The sequence below is a fragment of the Dendroctonus ponderosae genome, unplaced genomic scaffold (assembly GCF_020466585.1).
Source record: "Dendroctonus ponderosae isolate FM_Combo_2020 unplaced genomic scaffold, Dpon_F_20191213v2 Dpon_F_20191213_9, whole genome shotgun sequence".
Lineage (NCBI taxonomy): Eukaryota > Metazoa > Arthropoda > Insecta > Coleoptera > Curculionidae > Dendroctonus > Dendroctonus ponderosae.
The window spans coordinates 9174356-9193796 of record NW_026019116.1 but is presented as its reverse complement, the minus strand read 5'-3'; the positions used below and the strand labels follow the sequence as shown (position 1 = coordinate 9193796).

At 43.8% G+C, this 19441-nt stretch overlaps 1 protein-coding gene across 1 annotated transcript in view; it reads left to right on the top strand.

Moving 5' to 3' along the window:
* LOC109542203 (glutamate receptor ionotropic, NMDA 2B) overlaps positions 1-19441 on the top strand; it is a gene marked incomplete in the record, with an annotated part of 42080 nt that overhangs the window by 2283 nt on the left and 20356 nt on the right. The window contains 6 exon segments of the mRNA XM_048669975.1: positions 12839-13100; positions 13160-13253; positions 13309-13549; positions 17354-17412; positions 18140-18403; positions 19201-19430. Of these exon segments, the coding sequence (XP_048525932.1) occupies positions 12839-13100; positions 13160-13253; positions 13309-13549; positions 17354-17412; positions 18140-18403; positions 19201-19430 (1150 nt within the window).

Genomic DNA, 19441 nt, shown 5'->3' with positions numbered 1-19441 from the left:
CGATGCACTGTCAAACGCCTTTGGAATTTTGCTTTTATTGCACTTTTAGTCGGTTTTCCAACAACCAAAACAAACTATGCAACACTGCAGTTTGCAATTTCGCTTGGTGGAAGGGCACGAAATGTGCCACCGCATGTTTCAATGTTTGTCCTCTGTTCGAATTGGGCCGATTTTGGATGAAAAGCGCCCAAACACACACAAAACATGTCCATTTTGCGAAAGGACAGTCGATTAGTTGACATCAAACCCTGGTCCGGATGAGGTGGCTGAAAGCCTTTCGCACCCTTTCCGTGTACTTATTTATTTCTCTTCCTGCCACTTTCGCGCTTAAGTTGTGGCTTGACCTCTTTCAAGCGATTGGGTTTCGTTTGGTAGCCGGTCCAAAGGCTAAGCCGTTGTGACAGATGTTGTGGTGTAAACGCGCTCATTTTGACAGGGGGGCCACCAAGCAATAATGCGCAACTGGACACAAATTTGCGCTTTGAAGTCTGAAGTTTAGGTTAAATGCATCTTCAGTGGGTTTGTTCCGTTCGGCCGGCGCGATTTTACGATAATAACATATCGAAGCAGGCAAAGTGGTTAAGGAAAATGCGGAAAGCTGGCAGGTGTATTAAAAGCCCCCAGAGCCCTGAGGTCCATTTTCCCCATTCCGTTTCACTGTAAGCGCCCGGTCAGTAATGGAGACTAATTGGGCAAATTGGCTGAATTAAAATGAAAAATTCGCTTTAGAGGGCCGCCCGTTCTCGTTCGGTGTGGGATCTTTTAGAATTTTTCCGCGCTAAAACTGAACGCGACAAATCAACTGAAATTATAACTTTCCAGTGAAAAAGTCAGATTTTCGCCCCCTCGACGGCCGGATTTCAGTGTGAATCTTAATGAAAAATCTCACCCTTTCGCAGCAACACTAAACACTAACTAGTTTATAAAGTTAAACTTAATCAGGCATTGTCTATTTCACATGCAGAGCTTTGAGGAGCCTTAATTGAAGCTGATCTAGACGCGGCTGACTAGATGAGATAATGGTGTAAATGACGGAAATTCGACACTTAAATGATTGGTTATCTTAAGTCGGCCTCAGGGGGGCAAAATAATTCCTCCGCTAATCACGCTTATAGGAATTCTCCTGATTGATTTCTAATGAGGAGTTTAAAGCTTACTTCCCGTGAATTTCCGATCGTTGCCCCATCGAGTTCCCTTACCTCAAGGGCCGAAAAGCAGATGTTTTATTGCGAAAAAAAGGGACCCACTTATCGAAATTGTGTATCGGCTCGAGTAAACTCAGAAATAACATTGGGCGAAGGGCTCGCATTGAGCAAACCGGCAAAACGCGCTGAGACCCGGCTGCAAAAGCCCCATTTGCAAATAAGGTTTAGTTCCGTTCGCGTTCAAACAAGAAGGGCTTGATTAAGGAAAAGAACATTCATCGCTTCAACCATAACGCATCATTTGCATTTATTTCCTTGCCGTTCGGATTCAATCCGAAAGATTCATCAATTTCCATTCCAGATCTAATTCAATTTCCCGATTATTTATCGCGTGGGGCTCGATTGATGAACTTTCGCCTCTTGTTCACATCAATAACATTTATATCGATATTTCATGAAGTCGAGCTTGAAACTTGCCATTGCTTTCGGATAATGGAAAAATTTAAGATTCGCCCGTTTTCAGTTGCGTGCTATTTCCAGTTGTTCTATTCGGGAAACGGTTGAAAATATCGATCTAGTGGTGACAGTTTTCTTAGTTCGGCTCAAGCGCTGTTTTTCCCTAATTGGGTTTTATCCGAAATGTCTAACCTTTAAAGGGTTAGGAGCCAAAATGTGAATATGAATCCGACTGTTCAGCAGAACCTTTTTGATAGAGCGCCTCAAAAGCTGTCTTTAACATTTAAGTTTTGTTTATAAGTTCTTAAAGAGATAGAAGTGAACTTGGCATTTTGCGCCCCCGCAAAATCTCCTAGAATTAGTAAAAGGGAAACAGAAAATACTGAGTAGCAGACGAATTAGTAAAGAGAAAATTCAATTTAAAGACAACGTCGCATAAATTTCCCAGCTCGTCGCTCTGGATCAATTTCATTGTGGCCCTTATCCAGTTTCCACCAGCACATTAGTTTGGGGTCAGCACATCGGGCTTAGGTGCATTTTTAACTCAACTCAAGTGTTTTTTAATTTTTTTTGGACAAAATCACTTGTGACAACGTTTGGCTCACCCTGTATAAGGCGCCGAAAACTGTCGACTAACTAATTTGCAGAAAATAGCGCAAAACTGATTAAAAAGAAAATAAAAAACGCCCGAAATAAACGGTGAAACATTGAGCACTTTCACTCAAACAAATCCAGTTCAGTGGGTCAAACCGGCCCGAGCCGATGTCGAAGAGCACGTTTTCCCTAAAATCTCGCTAATTAATCGACAGGACGACAACATTGTGCTGTGCCGTCAGGCCAAACGCCATCCAGCGTTGTGTTCCAGATCCTGAGCCTTGAGCGCGGTTTCCCGGGCAACCGGACACCTATCTCCCTCTTATCCACGCGGATCGCTATCGCCATCACCCTCTCGCCATCAGCTGGGGCGGTGGCTGCATGTCTATCCCCAAGAAACAACATTGCCCCACGTTAGGGGCGCGCTGTTTTGCTCGTTAAACGGAAAAATCGCGTGAGTTCTCCCTTGTTTAGTGTCGCGAAAAAAATACCCAACTATCCAGTGTCCAGGCGGACGATCGGCCTGATCCAGACTCTGGATCAGGCAGGAAAGTTTGCGGTTAGGATTCCGCGGAGTGATTGTAAGGTTCTTGTCGAAGACGTGGGATGTGCGGAATGGCCGATGACAATATACAATAAAATTTACCTCCGATAGTCGATAATCGATCGGTTTTTGCGCAACTCTTGGCAACAAGTGCTCAAGGGGGCAAGTTTCCTCATGTGCACTCCATGGCGCTCTTGACTGCTCATTTTTTATACTGATGTCAACAATCATTGCATGAGTTCTATCACAGAGAAGTGATCAACTTTACTTTATAACCTCACTTCGCAACATCAGTTTTCGTTTTTTTCAAGAATGTGCATGTTTAAGGAGAGTTTTCGGATGAGAACAGTAGAGGAGGTTTTGACAGGGAGTTTCTTCTAAAGTTGAAAAATGAATGGGTTGTTTCCATCAAACTCTACGAGTACCTACTGAATTTGCTTCATTTGCGTGTAATTAACTATTGACCATGTTTTGAAGAGTACACTTGAACAACTAACCCCAAAAAACCGATTTCAAATCGCCCTTGTTCACTGCCAAAGCCGCCCCACGTCTTCAAACCTTCCAATGCCGCTAATCTATTTGTCTTCAAGCGTCTTCCAACCCATTGAGAGCATGAAAAACCATGTTATCCAAAGAATCGAATCGCCACTGCTTCGCGTCTCTTCCGAGCAATGAAACCGCCTTTATTCGCGCTGTTGTCGCTTTGCTCGCTGGCAGCCAGCGGCGCGCTGAAGGAGCACAGCAGGACGTTTCACGGTTCCTTCCGGGGCCATCATCGGAACCATGGGAGGGTGCCGCAGCCCGGGTCAGAACCGTTAAATATCGGGCTGATTTTGCCCCATACGAATTTTGGGGTGCGCGGATACACGCGTGCCATTAACAATGCAGTGGCGGGGCTGCACAGGGGCAAAGGCCGCCTGTTGCGATGGGTGCCCATCAGGAATTTCACGCAGAACAATGTGTCGAGGATTTTGTTCCCTTTGACTCCCAGTCCAACAGGTGAGCGTGAAGCGATTGTGGATGGGTATGGAAACATGCGATCTTTTCGGGTTTTGAGGTTGAAATTGAGGGGAGCATGCTGAAGTGTTGAGCAAGTAGGTTGAGAAATCCCTTTATCCGTTCTTTTTGCTTCCAGTCTAGGCGCACTTTTGAAATTTTCGGCCAAATTTCAAAGAAAAGCAAACTTTCGTTGTCCAGTTAGCAGGCAGGATAAACTGCCGCACTTGCCTTAATGCGCCTTTTTCTCTCAGTTTAAAGGCAATTTGCGACACTTCTTTCATTAAATCGCACTTTAAGCAAGAGCACCGGTCAAGCCGGCACCCAGCTTAATAAATACACAACTGCCTGCTCCTAGTTAAGCGCAAGATTATTTCCATTCCCAACGCTGCACTCTGGATAATCGACTTCATTATGCAGCAGCTAATAATCCGGATTACTCCAACAGTTTGTCATCTAAAGCGGCATCTGCTGAGATAATTTTGTTTGCAACTAAATCCATTACTCCTGTTGGATAATTATGGCGCGTTTTAGCGCCGTTTTAGTGCCCCTATTTCCTGGATTAATAATCATTGGGGATTTAGGCGCGAATCGATAAATACTACCCGGAATCACCCTCAACTCATCCGCTTCCCGTAGCGCTGCTACAATGGGCGGCACTGGTTTTGATTAATAGAAAAATTTAATTTTCCATTGTACAATCCGCCCCAATAGGATTGTACAACGTTGAATTAATATTGATTCGAATGTCGGCGGCGCTGTCCGCATTAATTGCGGATTAATCGGGCTGCAGGTTTAATCCGCGAGAATTGTCCAGTGATCAGTTTGGGGGCAGGAAATATTCAGGTTCCCTATTTGGACCACAAGTCCCTTTGAACTGCAAAACTCTCTTCTCATTGAGGGAAAGAGCCTTAAATTGCGCACTTTTCCTTACCAAAGACATTAATAAATAGACCAAACTAGTCATTCATAAATCGCGATTTGTTTGGGACCAACACTAAATTCTACCGATTGGCGATTTATCAATAAAAAACAGGTGGTAGCGATAAAGTAGGTACCGAGCAAAGAGTAGAATTAATCGGAAAATCAACTCGCCTGCCTGCTAGCCATAGGCGTAGTAAAAATTTGTATTAATCGATTTATTCTAAGCATGGAAGATTCCCTCATTTTCTGACCTTTTTCTCTGCATTACATGTTTGAATTTATAAACGCTATAGAGTTAAAGCATATTTTTTAAGCATTTGATAGCGATTCAATAGGGATCGAATATAGCTCTTAGCTGATAAATTCAAAACAACTCACGCCACTGGTCCCTGTTTACAATCGTGCAGAACCGTACAGGTTAGGAAAATTCAGGCCGATTTTCTCAACATTTCTGCAAATGAAACCACTTCGCACGATTTCTTTTAAGCGCAACATTTTACTAATATCACGATTATCACTAGTTATCGCCAAAAACACGAGAAATTGCCGTATTTACTTGTCGAACAAATCCTCCTTCCCTCTTACTGTCGTCACTATCCCACTACCTCATTGCGCTGTTGTCATGATGAATGTTTCATTATGTTTTCTGGTAATTACCACCTAAAATTCTTATGAACTTTTTAATATAAAATTTCGACACTGTCGTTTTAATGACATTTGCTTGTCGCTTATTACAAACTGAGCAAATATACCACTAAATATATTCATGGCTACCGTTTTCCTGCTATTTTCTTGTTGATGCCACTCATATACATCAAATTGAATACCGAGCCGGCAAAGCAGCTCTCGCAAGTACCTACTTTTCATCGAAAAACGTAAACAAATGCATCCGTTTATTCTGAGCTTCCAATACAGTGGCTTGCACTATCAAAATCCCTGGTCAAGCAGTGGGCCAGTTAGTGCACAATCGGGCCAAATAAGAGCCATATAAGACTGTGAACCAATGTTGCTCCCATCGAAAAACGTAAGCAAATGTATCTGTTTAATCTGAGGTCCAGACCTTGTAATTCACTATTATTTAATTGGAAATATCATCGCAACATCAGAAGTAGATCATAGGGAATCTGATTTCACTATTGCCGGATCCACGAAACATAATTTTTCTATAGGAATATTTTTAGTGAGTACTTAAATAACTAATATTTCAGATATTTCTAGTTCTCAAACAGGTGGTGTTGCACGGGTTTCAAGTGAAATTGTCCACTTTTCCTCCACTTATCACGTTCGAAACTCAAAAGCAAATTTTAATTGTGTCCTTACACAGGATTTAATGGGCAGTTCTCCTGCGGGTTTCATCTGGTCTGGCTGCTCGAGTTTTGCTTTTATTTTTCTATGTTTCCTTAGACGTCGCTTTCTGCCGATTCCGATGTAATCACCCAAAACTTAGATAGATCGGCCCTTAACGGGAAATTGCCCTTTTGCTGCGGTTCGCCAAAAGCTTCGCTCTATATTGCCGGATTGCGATTGTCATTTTTATGGGGCTGAGCACGTTTTTCAAGGAGAAAAATTCAGGTTCCGCTCTATAAAGAACACGGATTGTTATCACGATTTGTATAGCATATGATTTTGCGGCCAATAATTGGCTGGAAATAGGCAAGTTGTGAGCGTTTTTTTCCCAATTCAGGCATTGGCAATGGTGCTTATTGAAGCAAATCATCCGCCGAGTAAATGAAAAGCAAAGTGAAACTGAGGGAAATTGCGGGGTTTTTCTTGACGGTTTGATCCATTGTGCGCGGATAATCGGCCGACACGACAAGCAGAGATTTCCCGGCAAGATTGTCTTCGATGGGAAATTGCCACTTTCCTTCGGTTTTCCCAGACCCTCAGGCATAGTTTCGTTATTTTCCGGCATGGCGGTCGTTCGATTTTATTGCTCATTTTTATGCCATTTGTTCCAAGTCCATGTACAGAATGCGGTTTCACTTCATTCGCCAAGAGTTAAGTGTTTTATTAATTCTTTATTGGTCGTTAAAAAGTGCGGGGCTTCGCCCTCGAGCTGCAAATAAATTGAAAATAAAATTTCCCTATAAACGACTCATATTGTGCAATCCTCGTCCTAATCCATTAGACGATGGGCTTTAGGCTGCGATTGACTCTGTCCATAACCGATAAATCGTCCGAATTGAAATGCGGCCCAATAGCGTCATTCCGTTCGGTATTTTGCGAAGAAAAAGCGAATCTAATTTGGTCGGCTTCATGAAGAAGCGTCGCCTCGAATTCGGGCCCCCTTTCGGCAGCGTCCGATCATTATTCAGGACGTCTTCTATCGTGTTCACTTTTAATTATGGGGCTCGGGTTGTCTCATCTTGGAAATAAATTACTATTAGAAAAGCGGGTTGTTCATTTTCGTTTCGTCGTCCAATAAGCGCCAATTTTCCCGTCCACCTTGCTTGTTTACACGCCGTTTTCTTGGAGCAGCTAAACAACGGACAGTCCAACGTTGCCGTTTACCACGATTGGCCATTTCTCATTTAACGCCACTTTTCGTACTAATCGTAATAGACATGAAAAGGTATTGTATGAAAGTAATATATTTAAATGTTTGCAAAGAGCCGAAATTTCATTTAAATATTGTAACAAACTAATCCAAAAAAAAAGAAAAAAAAAACACTGTTCCATGTTTTTGAGAATTTTTCAAACTTCCATTAAGAAACGGTTGTATTTTCGAGTATGCGCGTTTGGTTAAAAAAATCGTTAGTCGCAAACTGAGCTAGAAGGTTCAATTCGCAAATTTGGGTAAACGAAAGCTTAGCGTTAGAATGTAAGAAGTTGTACATATTTCCAGATTTAGGTTGATTTTTGAGAATTTTTCCATCCAGCAACGGTATTTTCTATTATGCGCCTTGGGCTGTGGGAGAAACAACTGGTGGCGTTGCCAGGGGAGATGGATTATTATTGATTTGATGGTGACGGTGCAAGGCGTTCATTAAAAATCAGAAAAATATGCAGCATAACATTTTTTCTCCTATAAGATTGCATCTTAAACGCAAACAAACATTAACCAGAAACGATTAACTAAAAAAAAGTAAACTACTTTTTCTGAGGTTAGGCGGCGGGTTTAAAACCAAGTTTGTGCATAGCGGCAACATGGCAGTGAGACGCGCAAGCGTAATTAGGCAGAACTGGTGTGGACGGTGAAGAAAAAAATTCCCAAGTGGCAAACTACGGCAGGTAAAATATTGAAATCTGTAATTTGAATGGAGGAAGAGTTAGAGCTTAAGTGTCCCAAGTTGCAGATATTTCCCGAGTTTAGTTAATTTTTGAGAATTTTCCAAACTTCCATCTGGAAACTGCATAAAGCAATTGTGTGCATATTCAAGTAGCAACGCAAAGTTGCAAGCTAGCGGGTTGAAACTTTCAATTTGGATAAAAGAAGCCTTAGCCCTTAAGGGTGCCAAGTTGCAAATATTTCCAACTGTTTGTTGATTTTTTGAAAATTCCCGAAATTTCATCAAAAAATTGCAAAATAAATTGGAGGCGCTTCTCTTGAAAAATTGAAAAAATAAACAGGTTGCAAATATGTCCAACTGACTTGGACTTTGAGTTTTATAAAAAAGCCAATTGTACACAATTCCCGTATTTCTTGGATTCAACCAAAACTTTCTCTTTAGGTGCGGAAGTTTTTGTGAACGGTTGCCGAGCAAAGACTGGAAATTCTGTCGTTTTCGTTGAATAACTTCGCGATTTCCAGTCCACTGGACCGAAATCCGCCGGCAATAATTCTCGATTTTCACCCAAAAACGCGAAAAACGTCAATCATTTCACTGATGTGGTTTTATCAGTGCGGCCGCAACATTGGCTCATTCTCTTACCCGAGCCTCTGTTTACTTGGAAAACTGATAAAACTTAATGGGCCTTTTGTTCTGTGCATTAAACATTGCGAAAATTAAGGCGAAAACAGCGACTTTTATAGAGCGGCTCCATTTCGCGGAACTTTAATGTATGCATGGGGCCCGGAAGTTTTCGAGGGCGCTGCTTCCTGGTGAGCTCACAAATTTCGCACAAAAGGCTAATTTCCAGCAGAACGCTGCTTAACCGTTCGTTACTCGAATTATACGACTGGAAAGTTGGCTAATAGTGGTGGGATTACTGGAGTTTTCCGACTTTAATCCCGCGGTATTGATTGCGTCTACTATTAGTTAGTGAAATGGAGCGTATTAAGCGACTTCTTTTCGCTCTGAGTTCAAAACCGCGCCTCGATGAAATCTCTCCCTAGAATCTAGAATAGCATGTTGGGCGGCCAAGAGGAAACCAGCATTCCGTGAAGCGCGACATTCGATGGAAGCGTTCCGTCCAAATCCGTTGATGGATAATTGAAATTCTCCCCCAAATCTCGAATAGTTTTCTGCCGGTCAGCAAACGAAGCGATTTGTAATGTTGGAGCTGCGGATTATATCGATGGAGCTTGATGATTTTGCCAATTTCCTTAGCAGAACGCTCTTGGATCAATCCGGATTATCGACGAACGGGGCCGAAAGAAAGGAACAAAATTGAATGTATCTAATTATCAGAGCCGCAGGAACAACCGCAACAAATGCCGGCTCTTAGCCGGAACAAATGGGGCGCAGGAAGCTCCCATAATGCGCCAGCAGTTTAAATTAAGTACCTCCAAGACATCTATATCGTGGCACAAAAGGAGAAAATATGGGGCAATGAAATTTACGATCTTGGGCCAATTTGAGCAGACTCGTCAGGCATGTGCCGGTTAAAACGTCTAGTTTTTCATAGACAGATTTTCACTTTCCGCCCATCCAAAACTGGTCTAATGGGCGACATTAGGAGTTGAGAAAATATTTGCCGTTCGTGGGCTTATGCCGACAGCAAATCGCCCGGTTTAACTCAGCTGCTAGGAAAAATTCGGCTGGAAGAAACTGGATAATGCGATGTCGTATTTCCGAGCCGGATTATTTCCTGGTCTTTCACCCTTCATTCCGGACGGGCCATTATTCAAATGTCCACGTTTCACCCTCGGTCTTCACGACCACTTCGGGCTCGTTCCGCTTTTTCCACGTTCACAGCGTCCGTTTCCTGTCCACGGACAATCTTTCATTATGGACCAAGCCAACAGCTTTTGCACTGTTTTAAGGAAAAAACATCTGCTTTTACCTGATTTTTTTGCAGTTAAGTTTCACATTTCTTGCCACGTTAAAAGAGTGTCTTTTAACGTGGCAACGTAAAAATCAGGTTTTGGATGATTTTCCAGAATTTTTCAAACTTTCGTGTAGTAACTGTATTTTAAATTATGCGCACTTTGATAATCAATCCTTGTGAAACAGTCTGGAACAGCGCAGTATTATTTACAAATTTCCGGTGATTTTTGAACATTTTTCGAACTTTGATCTGGAAGACGCGTTTTCAATAGTGCGTGTTTGCCTAAAAAATTCATTAGTAGCAAACTCCGGTACGTAGAGGGCGGAAATTTGGTTTTTGGGGAAATTAATCCTTAGTAAGATGGTTTACAAAGTCGCAGTACTTTTCAATTTGCCGGTGATTTTTGAGAAATTCCTAAACTTTCTTAAAAAATTCCTTTTTTAATAGACCGCGCTTGGCCGAACAAAATCATAAGTTGCAAAGTGCTGCAGCTGGAAGGCTGAAAATTTGTATTTGCAATAATTTCCGGAATCCGGGTAATTGTTGAACACTTTGCAAATTTCCATCAAAAATCGCGTAAAGTACGCGTTTATCTAAAAAAATCCCAAGCCCGAAACTCCGGCAGACGGCTGAATTTCGCCTCTTGTGTAGACGAGTCTATAGTAAGAAAGCGTGGAAAATTGCAGGAATTTCCAATGTTTTAGTGGTTTTTCAAAAATTCTCAAACCGCTCTATAAAATTCGCGTTTACAATAGTGCGTGTTTAAGTCCCACACTGCGGCCGATGGAGAAAACTTGGTAGTTGATCAAAAGAATCCTTAGTGTTACCAAAAAGGAAAGCCCATTCCTTGAAACTAATGGGTTTTTCGGGTTTTTAGGCCGTCGTTCGGTAGAATTTCTTCTTGACGTTTCGCAAGCACGAGTGGCTTGCATTTTCAGAAGTGGTTTGCTTGTGTGGAAGCTGGCTGCCCGAAATGGATAGTTTTCCAACCGGCAAACTTTCATCCAGTTCATAACCCCAGTAAAAGAAAGTCTTTGAGTGCGACTTTTGGAACGGAACCACCCGGCTATCTGACAATGTTTCTTACAATTTAAGGCACCAAGGAGGTTTTGAGGAGCACTTGAAGCTGCCGCTTGAGAATGGCAGTCTAGACACTTGAAGGCTCTCCTCAAAAAATCCGTTGCTACCTTCAAGCGCAAGAAAAAGCTGGTTGAGTTCATGCAAACTTCATAGCAGTGATCGATCCTTAAATTCACAAAGTTTCACCCAGTCTGAGAAGCGACGAAAGTGTTGAGGAGCACTTGAAGCTGCCGCTTGAGAATGGCAGTCTAGACACTTGAAGGCTCTCCTCAAAAAATTCATTCCGACCTTCAAGCGCAAGAAAAAGCTTGTTGAGTTCATGCAAACTTCATGGCAGTGATCGGTCCTTAAATTCACAAAGTTTCACCCAGTCTGAGAAGCGACGAAAGTGTTGAGGAGCACTTGAAGTTGCCCCTCAAGAATGGCAATTTCAACATGTGAAAAGTCTTCGGCAAAAAATGCGTAACAAAGAACCAGGCCTAATTGAACAGTTGAATCTTCAACCGAACCATCACAGTACCAGCTGAAGAAGTTTCGCCCCCTTGAAAGCACAGTCCAATTTTTCATAAGCACTTCAGTGTCTTCTTGTCCTTGACAAAACAGTCAACTTTTAAGTCTCAGAACTGGAAAGAAACACGGGCTTAATTGTATTGGAAGCGACTGAAAGAAAAAGTATTAGGAGCCGTCGCTGTCCACCAAGGTCCAAAACAACAACAAAAAAAACCAAAAGAGGACATTGTTATTGAGCCCAAGAACTGAGCCATCCAATCACATTGTTTACCTATAGCTTGGGGAAATTTGATTTATGACCCCACTGCCCAAGGGTCATCGGGAATTAGGGATGATTAATGTAAGACCCCTGCGTCCGGGTTTTTTCCGTTGGAAATCAGCATTATTTCGGGCCGATGGCAGTCGATCGCCATTCTTCAGCTGCTTAGATACTGTCAAAAGCAGCCAGCCATCCATCCGGCAGGAGGAAGTTTTATTGGTTTAGTTTTTAAATTAAACTTCAGAGCTGACCGGCGAACTCATTTGTTTTGCCGTTGTTTGTCAACCGGTTTGCTTGTGTGGAAACAAACCACTTCTGAAGATGCAAGCCACTCGTGCTTGCGAAACGTCAAGAAGAAATTCAGCAGGCAAGTAGAGGGTCGAACTTTGCTATTTGCGTGAGTCTTTAGTAGGACAGTTAGCAAAGTCGCAGTAATTTAAACAGTTTTTCGGGGGTTCTTCCTTAGTGAGAACTGCGGTGATTCTGGAACATTTCTCAACAACATGGTTGCTCCTCGTTTATAAAAATCCGTAAGTTGCTCCGGCAGGCAGACCGTTGAATTTTGGTAGTTGGGTGAAAGGGTTCTTAGTGAGGGCAAGTGCAAATCGCCAATTTCAGTGCTAATGTGTTTCAACCGCCTTTAATTCCTTCGGGGACCGATTTTAGAAAAGTTTAACTAGCAGCGGTTCACAGCCAGAATATGGGATTTGCCCTTTTGCTTACAGAAAAGTGAAGAAAACATTCCCCATTTCCAAGGGATTTACCAAGACAAATAATTGTTTTGCACGATGGGAAATCCTCTTGCAAAACCCCAACTAACCCAACAAAACTAGAAACCCCTTCAGAGCGAAAATTGTCACGAACCCACTCGAAGACACGCGGTCGTTGCTTTGCCTTGTTTCCAAACTTGTCCTCCCAAGCCGGCGGGATCTGGGGACGACCGAATTTCAAATTCCGCTTTAGATGAACCTCAAAACTGACTGATGGCTGTTCCCCATTAATTAATCCTCCTTCACTTAAGAGCGGATTTAAATTAATTCAATTCCACCAGAGAGACGGGTGGAAGGAAACCCTTGCGCGACTCTCCCGGCCTCTTGAATAATCGAATTCGCCCCAAAACTCCCATAAGGAGGAGGCGGCAAAAGCACACTTTATTTAATTCGGTTGTTGTTGTTGCAGCCATTCTGAAAGCTCTGTGCAAGGAGTTTCTGAACTTCAACGTTTCGGCGATTCTGTACCTGATGAACTACGAGCAGTACGGCCCGAGCACTGCATCGGCCCAGTACTTCCTGCAGTTGGCCGGATATTTGGGCATTCCGGTGATCGCCTGGAATGCCGATAACTCCGGCCTGGAGCGTCGCGCCTCGCAGTCGTCGCTCCAGCTTCAGCTGGCTCCATCTCTGGAACATCAGACGGCCGCCATGCTCAGCATTCTGGAACGGTGAGCCAATGGAGCGCGGCGTAAGCAGTGGCGTATTTTGCACTCCAGATGTTTTCCAGATACAAATGGCATCAGTTTTCGGTGGTGACCAGCTTGATAGCAGGTCACGACGACTTCATCCAGGCGGTCAGGGAGCGGGTGTCTGCTATGCAGGTTGGTCGCATTTGATTTTTTTCGTCCAGGGCTTGAGGGCAGGATTTGTCGGCAGGATCGCTTCAAGTTTACCATCCTCAATGCCGTGCTGGTGGCGCATCGAGGCGATTTGGCCGCCTTGGTGGACTCCGAGGCCCGCGTGATGCTTCTCTACTGCACCAAACAGGAGGCTGTGGACATCTTGACGGCCGCCAGTGACCTGCACTTAACCGGGGAAAACTACGTGTGGGTGGTCACCCAAAGTGTGATCGAGACGGCCGATCAAGCCCCCAATCAGTTCCCGGTCGGCATGCTTGGTAAGTGTGCACTTTTTCACTTTTTTCTTTGGAGTGAGGGCGTCAATATTGCGGAAAATACGGGCCCTTAACCCTGCGCCATTCAAAGTTCCCAACAATCTGCCGCTTTGTTTGATTATTTGCGTTCCTCGATACGAACCTTCGGCCGACGAGGACGTTTCTTTGTTATGTGCGAAAACGACCTGATAACGACAGATCAGGACCGTGCAATTTCCATGCAAATATTTGGGAATCGCAAGCGAATTCTCCGGAGAGAAACACGAGAAAACAGCAACTCCACTTGTTGTATGGGAAAGAGGAGACTCCTCGACAAACGTTCCCGAAACTCCATTAAGAGCGGCATAATGTGCCTCAGATCGAACAAGACGGAAAAAACACTAAAAGCATGAAATATAAATGTTTCCATCTCCTCAGGGCCGGGAGTTGTTAAAAGCAATTCCGCCGACAGATAATAGAATGTTTCATAAGCTCGCAGGACCAAATCCGGTGTTTTTATTTTCAACTTTACCAACTTCTTCAAGGAGCGTCCGCGCGCTCCCACGGGACCGGCAAACTAACTTTTGATAAATGAGTTCGCCGGTCAGCTCTGAAGTTTAATTTAAAAACTAAACCAATAAAACTTCCTCCTGCCGGATGGATGGCTGGCTGCTTTTGACAGTATCTAAGCAGCTGAAGAATGGCGATCGACTGCCATCGGCCCGAAATAATGCTGATTTCCAACGGAAAAAACCCGGACGCAGGGGTCTTACATTAATCATCCCTAATTCCCGATGACCCTTGGGCAGTGGGGTCATAAATCAAATTTCCCCAAGCTATAGGTAAACAATGTGATTGGATGGCTCAGTTCTTGGGCTCAATAACAATGTCCTCTTTTGGTTTTTTTTGTTGTTGTTTTGGACCTTGGTGGACAGCGACGGCTCCTAATACTTTTTCTTTCAGTCGCTTCCAATACAATTAAGCCCGTGTTTCTTTCCAGTTCTGAGACTTAAAAGTTGACTGTTTTGTCAAGGACAAGAAGACACTGAAGTGCTTATGAAAAATTGGACTGTGCTTTCAAGGGGGCGAAACTTCTACAGCTGGTACTGTGATGGTTCGGTTGAAGTGTCAAGTGTTCAATTAGGCCTGGTTCTTTGTTACGCATTTTTTGCCGGAGACTTTTCACATGTTGAAATTGCCATTATTGAGGGGCAACTTCAAGTGCTCCTCAACACTTTCGTCGCTTCTCAGACTGGGTGAAACTTTGTGAATTTAAGGATCGATCACTGCCATGAAGTTTGCATGAACTCAACAAGCTTTTTCTTTCGCTTGAAGGTGGCAATGGATTTTTTGAGGAGAGCCTTCAAGTGTCTAGACTGCCATTCTCAAGCGGCAGTTTCAAGTGCTCCTCAACACTTTGGTCGTTTCTCAGACTGGGTGAAACTTTGTGAATTTAAGGGTCGATCACTGCTATGAAGTTTGCATAAACTCAACCAGCTTTTTCTTGCGCTTGAAGGTGGGAATGAATTTTTTGAGKAGAGCCTTCAAGTGTCTAGACTGCCATTCTCAAGCGGCAGCTTCAAGTGCTCCTCAACRCTTTSGTCGTTTCTCAGRCTGGGTGAAACTTTGTGAATTTAAGGGTCGATCACTGCCATGAAGTTTGCATGAACTCAACAAGCTTTTTCTTGCGCTTGAAGGTGGGAATTAATTTTTTGAGGAGAGCCTTCAAGTGTCTAGACTGCCATTCACAAGCGGCAGCTTCAAGTGCTCCTCACAACCTCCTTGGTGCCTCAAATTGTATGAAATACTGCCAGATAGCCGGGTGGTTCCGTTCCAAAAGTCGCACTCAAAGAATTTCTTTTACTGGGGTTATCAACTGGATGAAAGTTTGCCGATTGGAAAACCATTCATTTCGGGCGGCCAGCCGGGATTGAATCCGACCCGATAAGCCTCCATAAATCCCTCGAAAGCTCTCAATAAATCAGCTGCTGTTCCGGTTGCATAACCAATATGCAACTCAAATCTCTCAGCCAGGAACACGATTTCATTATTCAAATTCAATTCAGAAATGCAAATTTTACGTTCGAAAATGAAAATTGGCCCCGTTGAAGTTGTTGTTGTTGAAAGTGGGGCAAGTTTTCTTATTCAAGTTCGACCAAACTTTACGATGATTAGTTGATTCACATATCTGAATATGGTGGTCTTGGGTGCAAGCGAAACGTTAGGAGCAAAGTTCTGTCGAGGGAGGAAAAACGCAAAAATCTCCACTTTTTTGAATTGATAAATATTCCCGAAGACGAACATTAATCTGGATTCGAGAGGCAACATGTTGACATTATTGAATGTATTACGTTGTCCCATTGGTCCCATGACTGTCACAGTTCCATCAGCTCAGTCGCAGCTACATTACAGTTACGGAATTGAACTGGCTTTGCCCTAATCCGGACGTTTCGGTCTAATCCAGAGAGAAACTGGACTATTCCAGACGTAAAATATTGATTTTGGTCCTTTGTCTGCTTCCTGCTAAAGGAAACTTTAGATGCGACGCTAATGGGAAGGTAACGGCGACCACACACGGCCGAATTCTGCTTAAGTACCGTGCGGCACTGAACAGCAGGCGCAGGCAGAGGCGTACAGTTTTTCCATAATTAATATCCGCTATGCTAGACGAACAGGAAATTGCCAGCTAAAATTAATCGAGACCTTACTGTGTGTGTCTGTGTGCGGGAAGCGAATGCAAGTGATTTCGATTTCAATTTAAATTAAGCGCTGCTTGGCTGCTTAATCGGGCAGGGCTCAAGAGTTAACACTGAAAACTATGGATCAAAGTTCAAATGCTCTATGCGTTTATGTAAATCTTCCAAACGTTATTCCAGCGTTCATCTATCAAATTAACTTCACATGCGATCAACTGATTTGTTAGCGCTCGTATTCTGGTCCCTGCTTTCCAGCCAGCAAACTGTCGTCCATGTTACATTAAGTCCCACTTGATTGATGATTCGCTAAGGTTGTACGGTCCTTCGGACCTGATTATTAATGATGTCTTAAGGCACTTAAGGCGCAAAGTTATAAACCGCCATTGATTTTCTCGGACAAGAAACTCGGCCCCTGAAAGTCAACGGTTTAATGCAGTCGACAAGTGAAATTGCTTATAGGTTTTGCCTTTTAAGGCACAATGGTGTGTATGATCTCCTTTACTAGGAGAAAGTGCCCAGTGTTTATTTTGTGATTTTTTACAAGTTTCAATAAATTGACGCAAAAACTCGCAGTTCTTCAAGTGGTTTTTGCATGGTTGCATCTTTTGCAACTTGAACAAGCAGAAACTTGAATTTTTGACGGGATTTTCGCAAAAGTTCGATTTCATTGTGCAGAAAAATTGAATTAAACCGCATTGTCGCATGGTTTTCCGTAAATATTTCAATTCTCATTTGTGAAATGTGAAAACTCGCCGCTGCATTTACTAATTATGCGCCTGTCACGATTCTAATTAACCACAATTTAGTTCGGCTCGGGGATTTGCTGCTGCATAAAATCGCTGTTTTAGCGTATATTTTTCGAAAAATCCCTTACAAAAGCGCGCTTATTAAGCATTGGGGGCCTGGCCAGCTTTTGTCTACGTTGCGACTGAAAGTCGGGGACTTTAAAGTTGACGCGAACTTTCCGGCATTATCAAATTGAAAACACATCCAACAGCGCTTAAGTCCCTGATGGTGGATGTTTGTCACGTTGTTTGGAAACCTTTCACGCACCTGGTACACATATTAGTTTGGAATTTTCAGGAGATTATTGCCGCTTAATGCAACTGATTTGGAAAATCTTGATTTTCAGGTGTTCACTTTGACACGTCCAGTCAGAGCCTGGTCAATGAGATAACGGCCGCCATTAAGGTAAGTGAAGGGCAAAAATCCACTTAGCGAGTTAAAGGGGTTAAAGTCGCTGGCGTCTTTGCCGTCTCATTATGGCTGATGCGTTCTTAAACTTTCCACTCGAGCTGCTTTGATTAGACTTTAGTCTGGCAGCCGGCTGAAATTACCACGAAATTTTCGGGCCGCCATAGTTATTATAGTTTAGAAACACTTTGTTGTGGCTTCCAATGACACTGTTGCAAAGCCATCGATTTTCCATTGGCGTGTACGGCTGGGATTTCCTAGGGGCGCATTGTTTCGCTTTAACAGTGCAAAGCCTGCCCCCCAGGTTGGACAAGTAACCGATCATTACCGGGCAATTCAGGCCAAATTGCCCGGCCCTTTGCACTTAGTTTAATTGAAACGAGCGCCGTAATATAGAGCTCCAATTGAATTCACACTTTACTGCCGAAGTGCAAACATTGCGGATAAATTGCGAAATGGCCCACTGCTTGACCGGCATTTTTGGCGGTACTAGCCACTGTGCCGTCAGGTCGGTTCGCTCGCGTCAATTTCCATGACTCAAGCTCAGACAATCTGTCATGGCTCCGCCATCTCTCATACTTGCGCCAAGTTCGGGACGTACGTCCTGGATATGTTGGCGTTGAGCAGTGGCAGTAAACGTCGGGGATTTTAAAGTTTAAATCGTCACTTTGGGGCCATGGGCGGGGGTTTTTTTTTTAATGTTAAACAGTTGATTTTTTTGCAGGTATACGCTTATGGGGTGGAGGATTTTCTGGGCGATCCAGCCAATTGGAACCGTTCGCTCACCACTCACTTGTCGTGTGATGGTGAGGGAGTGGTGCGCTGGGACACCGGCGACAGATTCTTCACGTATTTGCGCAACGTGAGCGTGGAGGCAGAACAGGGGCGGCCCAACCTGGAATTCACCCCCGACGGTTTGCTGAAGGCGGCCGAACTGAAGATTATGAACCTGAGGCCGGGCGTCAGCAAGCAACTGGTATGGGAAGAGGTGGGTTTTCATGCGGCAAAGTCACTGTTTGCGGCAGCGGGAAATTGCGCCCGTCACCTCCAGCCAATCCGGGGGAAAATTTCAATTAATTTCCATAAAAGTGCTAGAATTAAAGCGTCCATTTCGGTCACAGTAAATTATATGTCAGCGACGGGAAATAATTACTAGCTTTGAACGCAATTTGCCGACCAGAAGCCCCGGTGATGAGAAACGCCGCATTTTTTAATCCCAATAAAACCGGCTTAAGGCGCCACTGACACTGCGTTTAAATTAGTAATAAAACTAATTGGAAAGGTGTCCAACACCAGGAAAATCTGCAGATTTTCCAGCGAAAATCGAGTCTCGTGCTCAGGTGCGAAAGTCGCACTGACAAAGTAAGCCTGCTCTGAGGGTGACGTGGATCAAAACACCTACACCCTCAGGGTGTCAATTAGGGGAAAAGCAGCTGTTAGCAAGTTGGATTAGTTCAGTCAACTCATGAGCCAATCAATCGCAGCTGAGCGTTCAGTTCAAGCGATTAATCGATTAGTTTCACTTAAGACGCGGATAATGAGTCGAGAAGCTGAAGTTTGATGTAAGTTTCGGGCCGGGAAAGCGGGAGACGGCGGAAAACATGCAAAGACTGTTGCCGGGGTCGAAGACCATTGATTAATATTTATGAAGTGCAGACGGCGACGCCTTAGCGAGACAAATGAGCAGACAAACAGGCATATATATGCGAAGGAGAATATTCGGCGTATGTGGGGAAATGGGCGCTTTTTTGATCGGGAAAACCCTTTATGGCATGTTTCCGATAGATTGGCGTGTGGAAGTCGTGGCAAAACGAGGGCCTCGACATCAAAGACATCGTGTGGCCAGGAAACAGTCACACGCCGCCTCAAGGCGTACCGGAGAAGTTCCATTTGAAGATCACTTTTTTGGAGGAACCGCCCTACATCAAGCTGGCTCCGCCTGATCCAGTGATCGGCAAGTGTTCAATGGACAGGGGCGTACTTTGCCGAGTGGCCAGCGACGAAGCCATCACTGAGTAAGTTATTT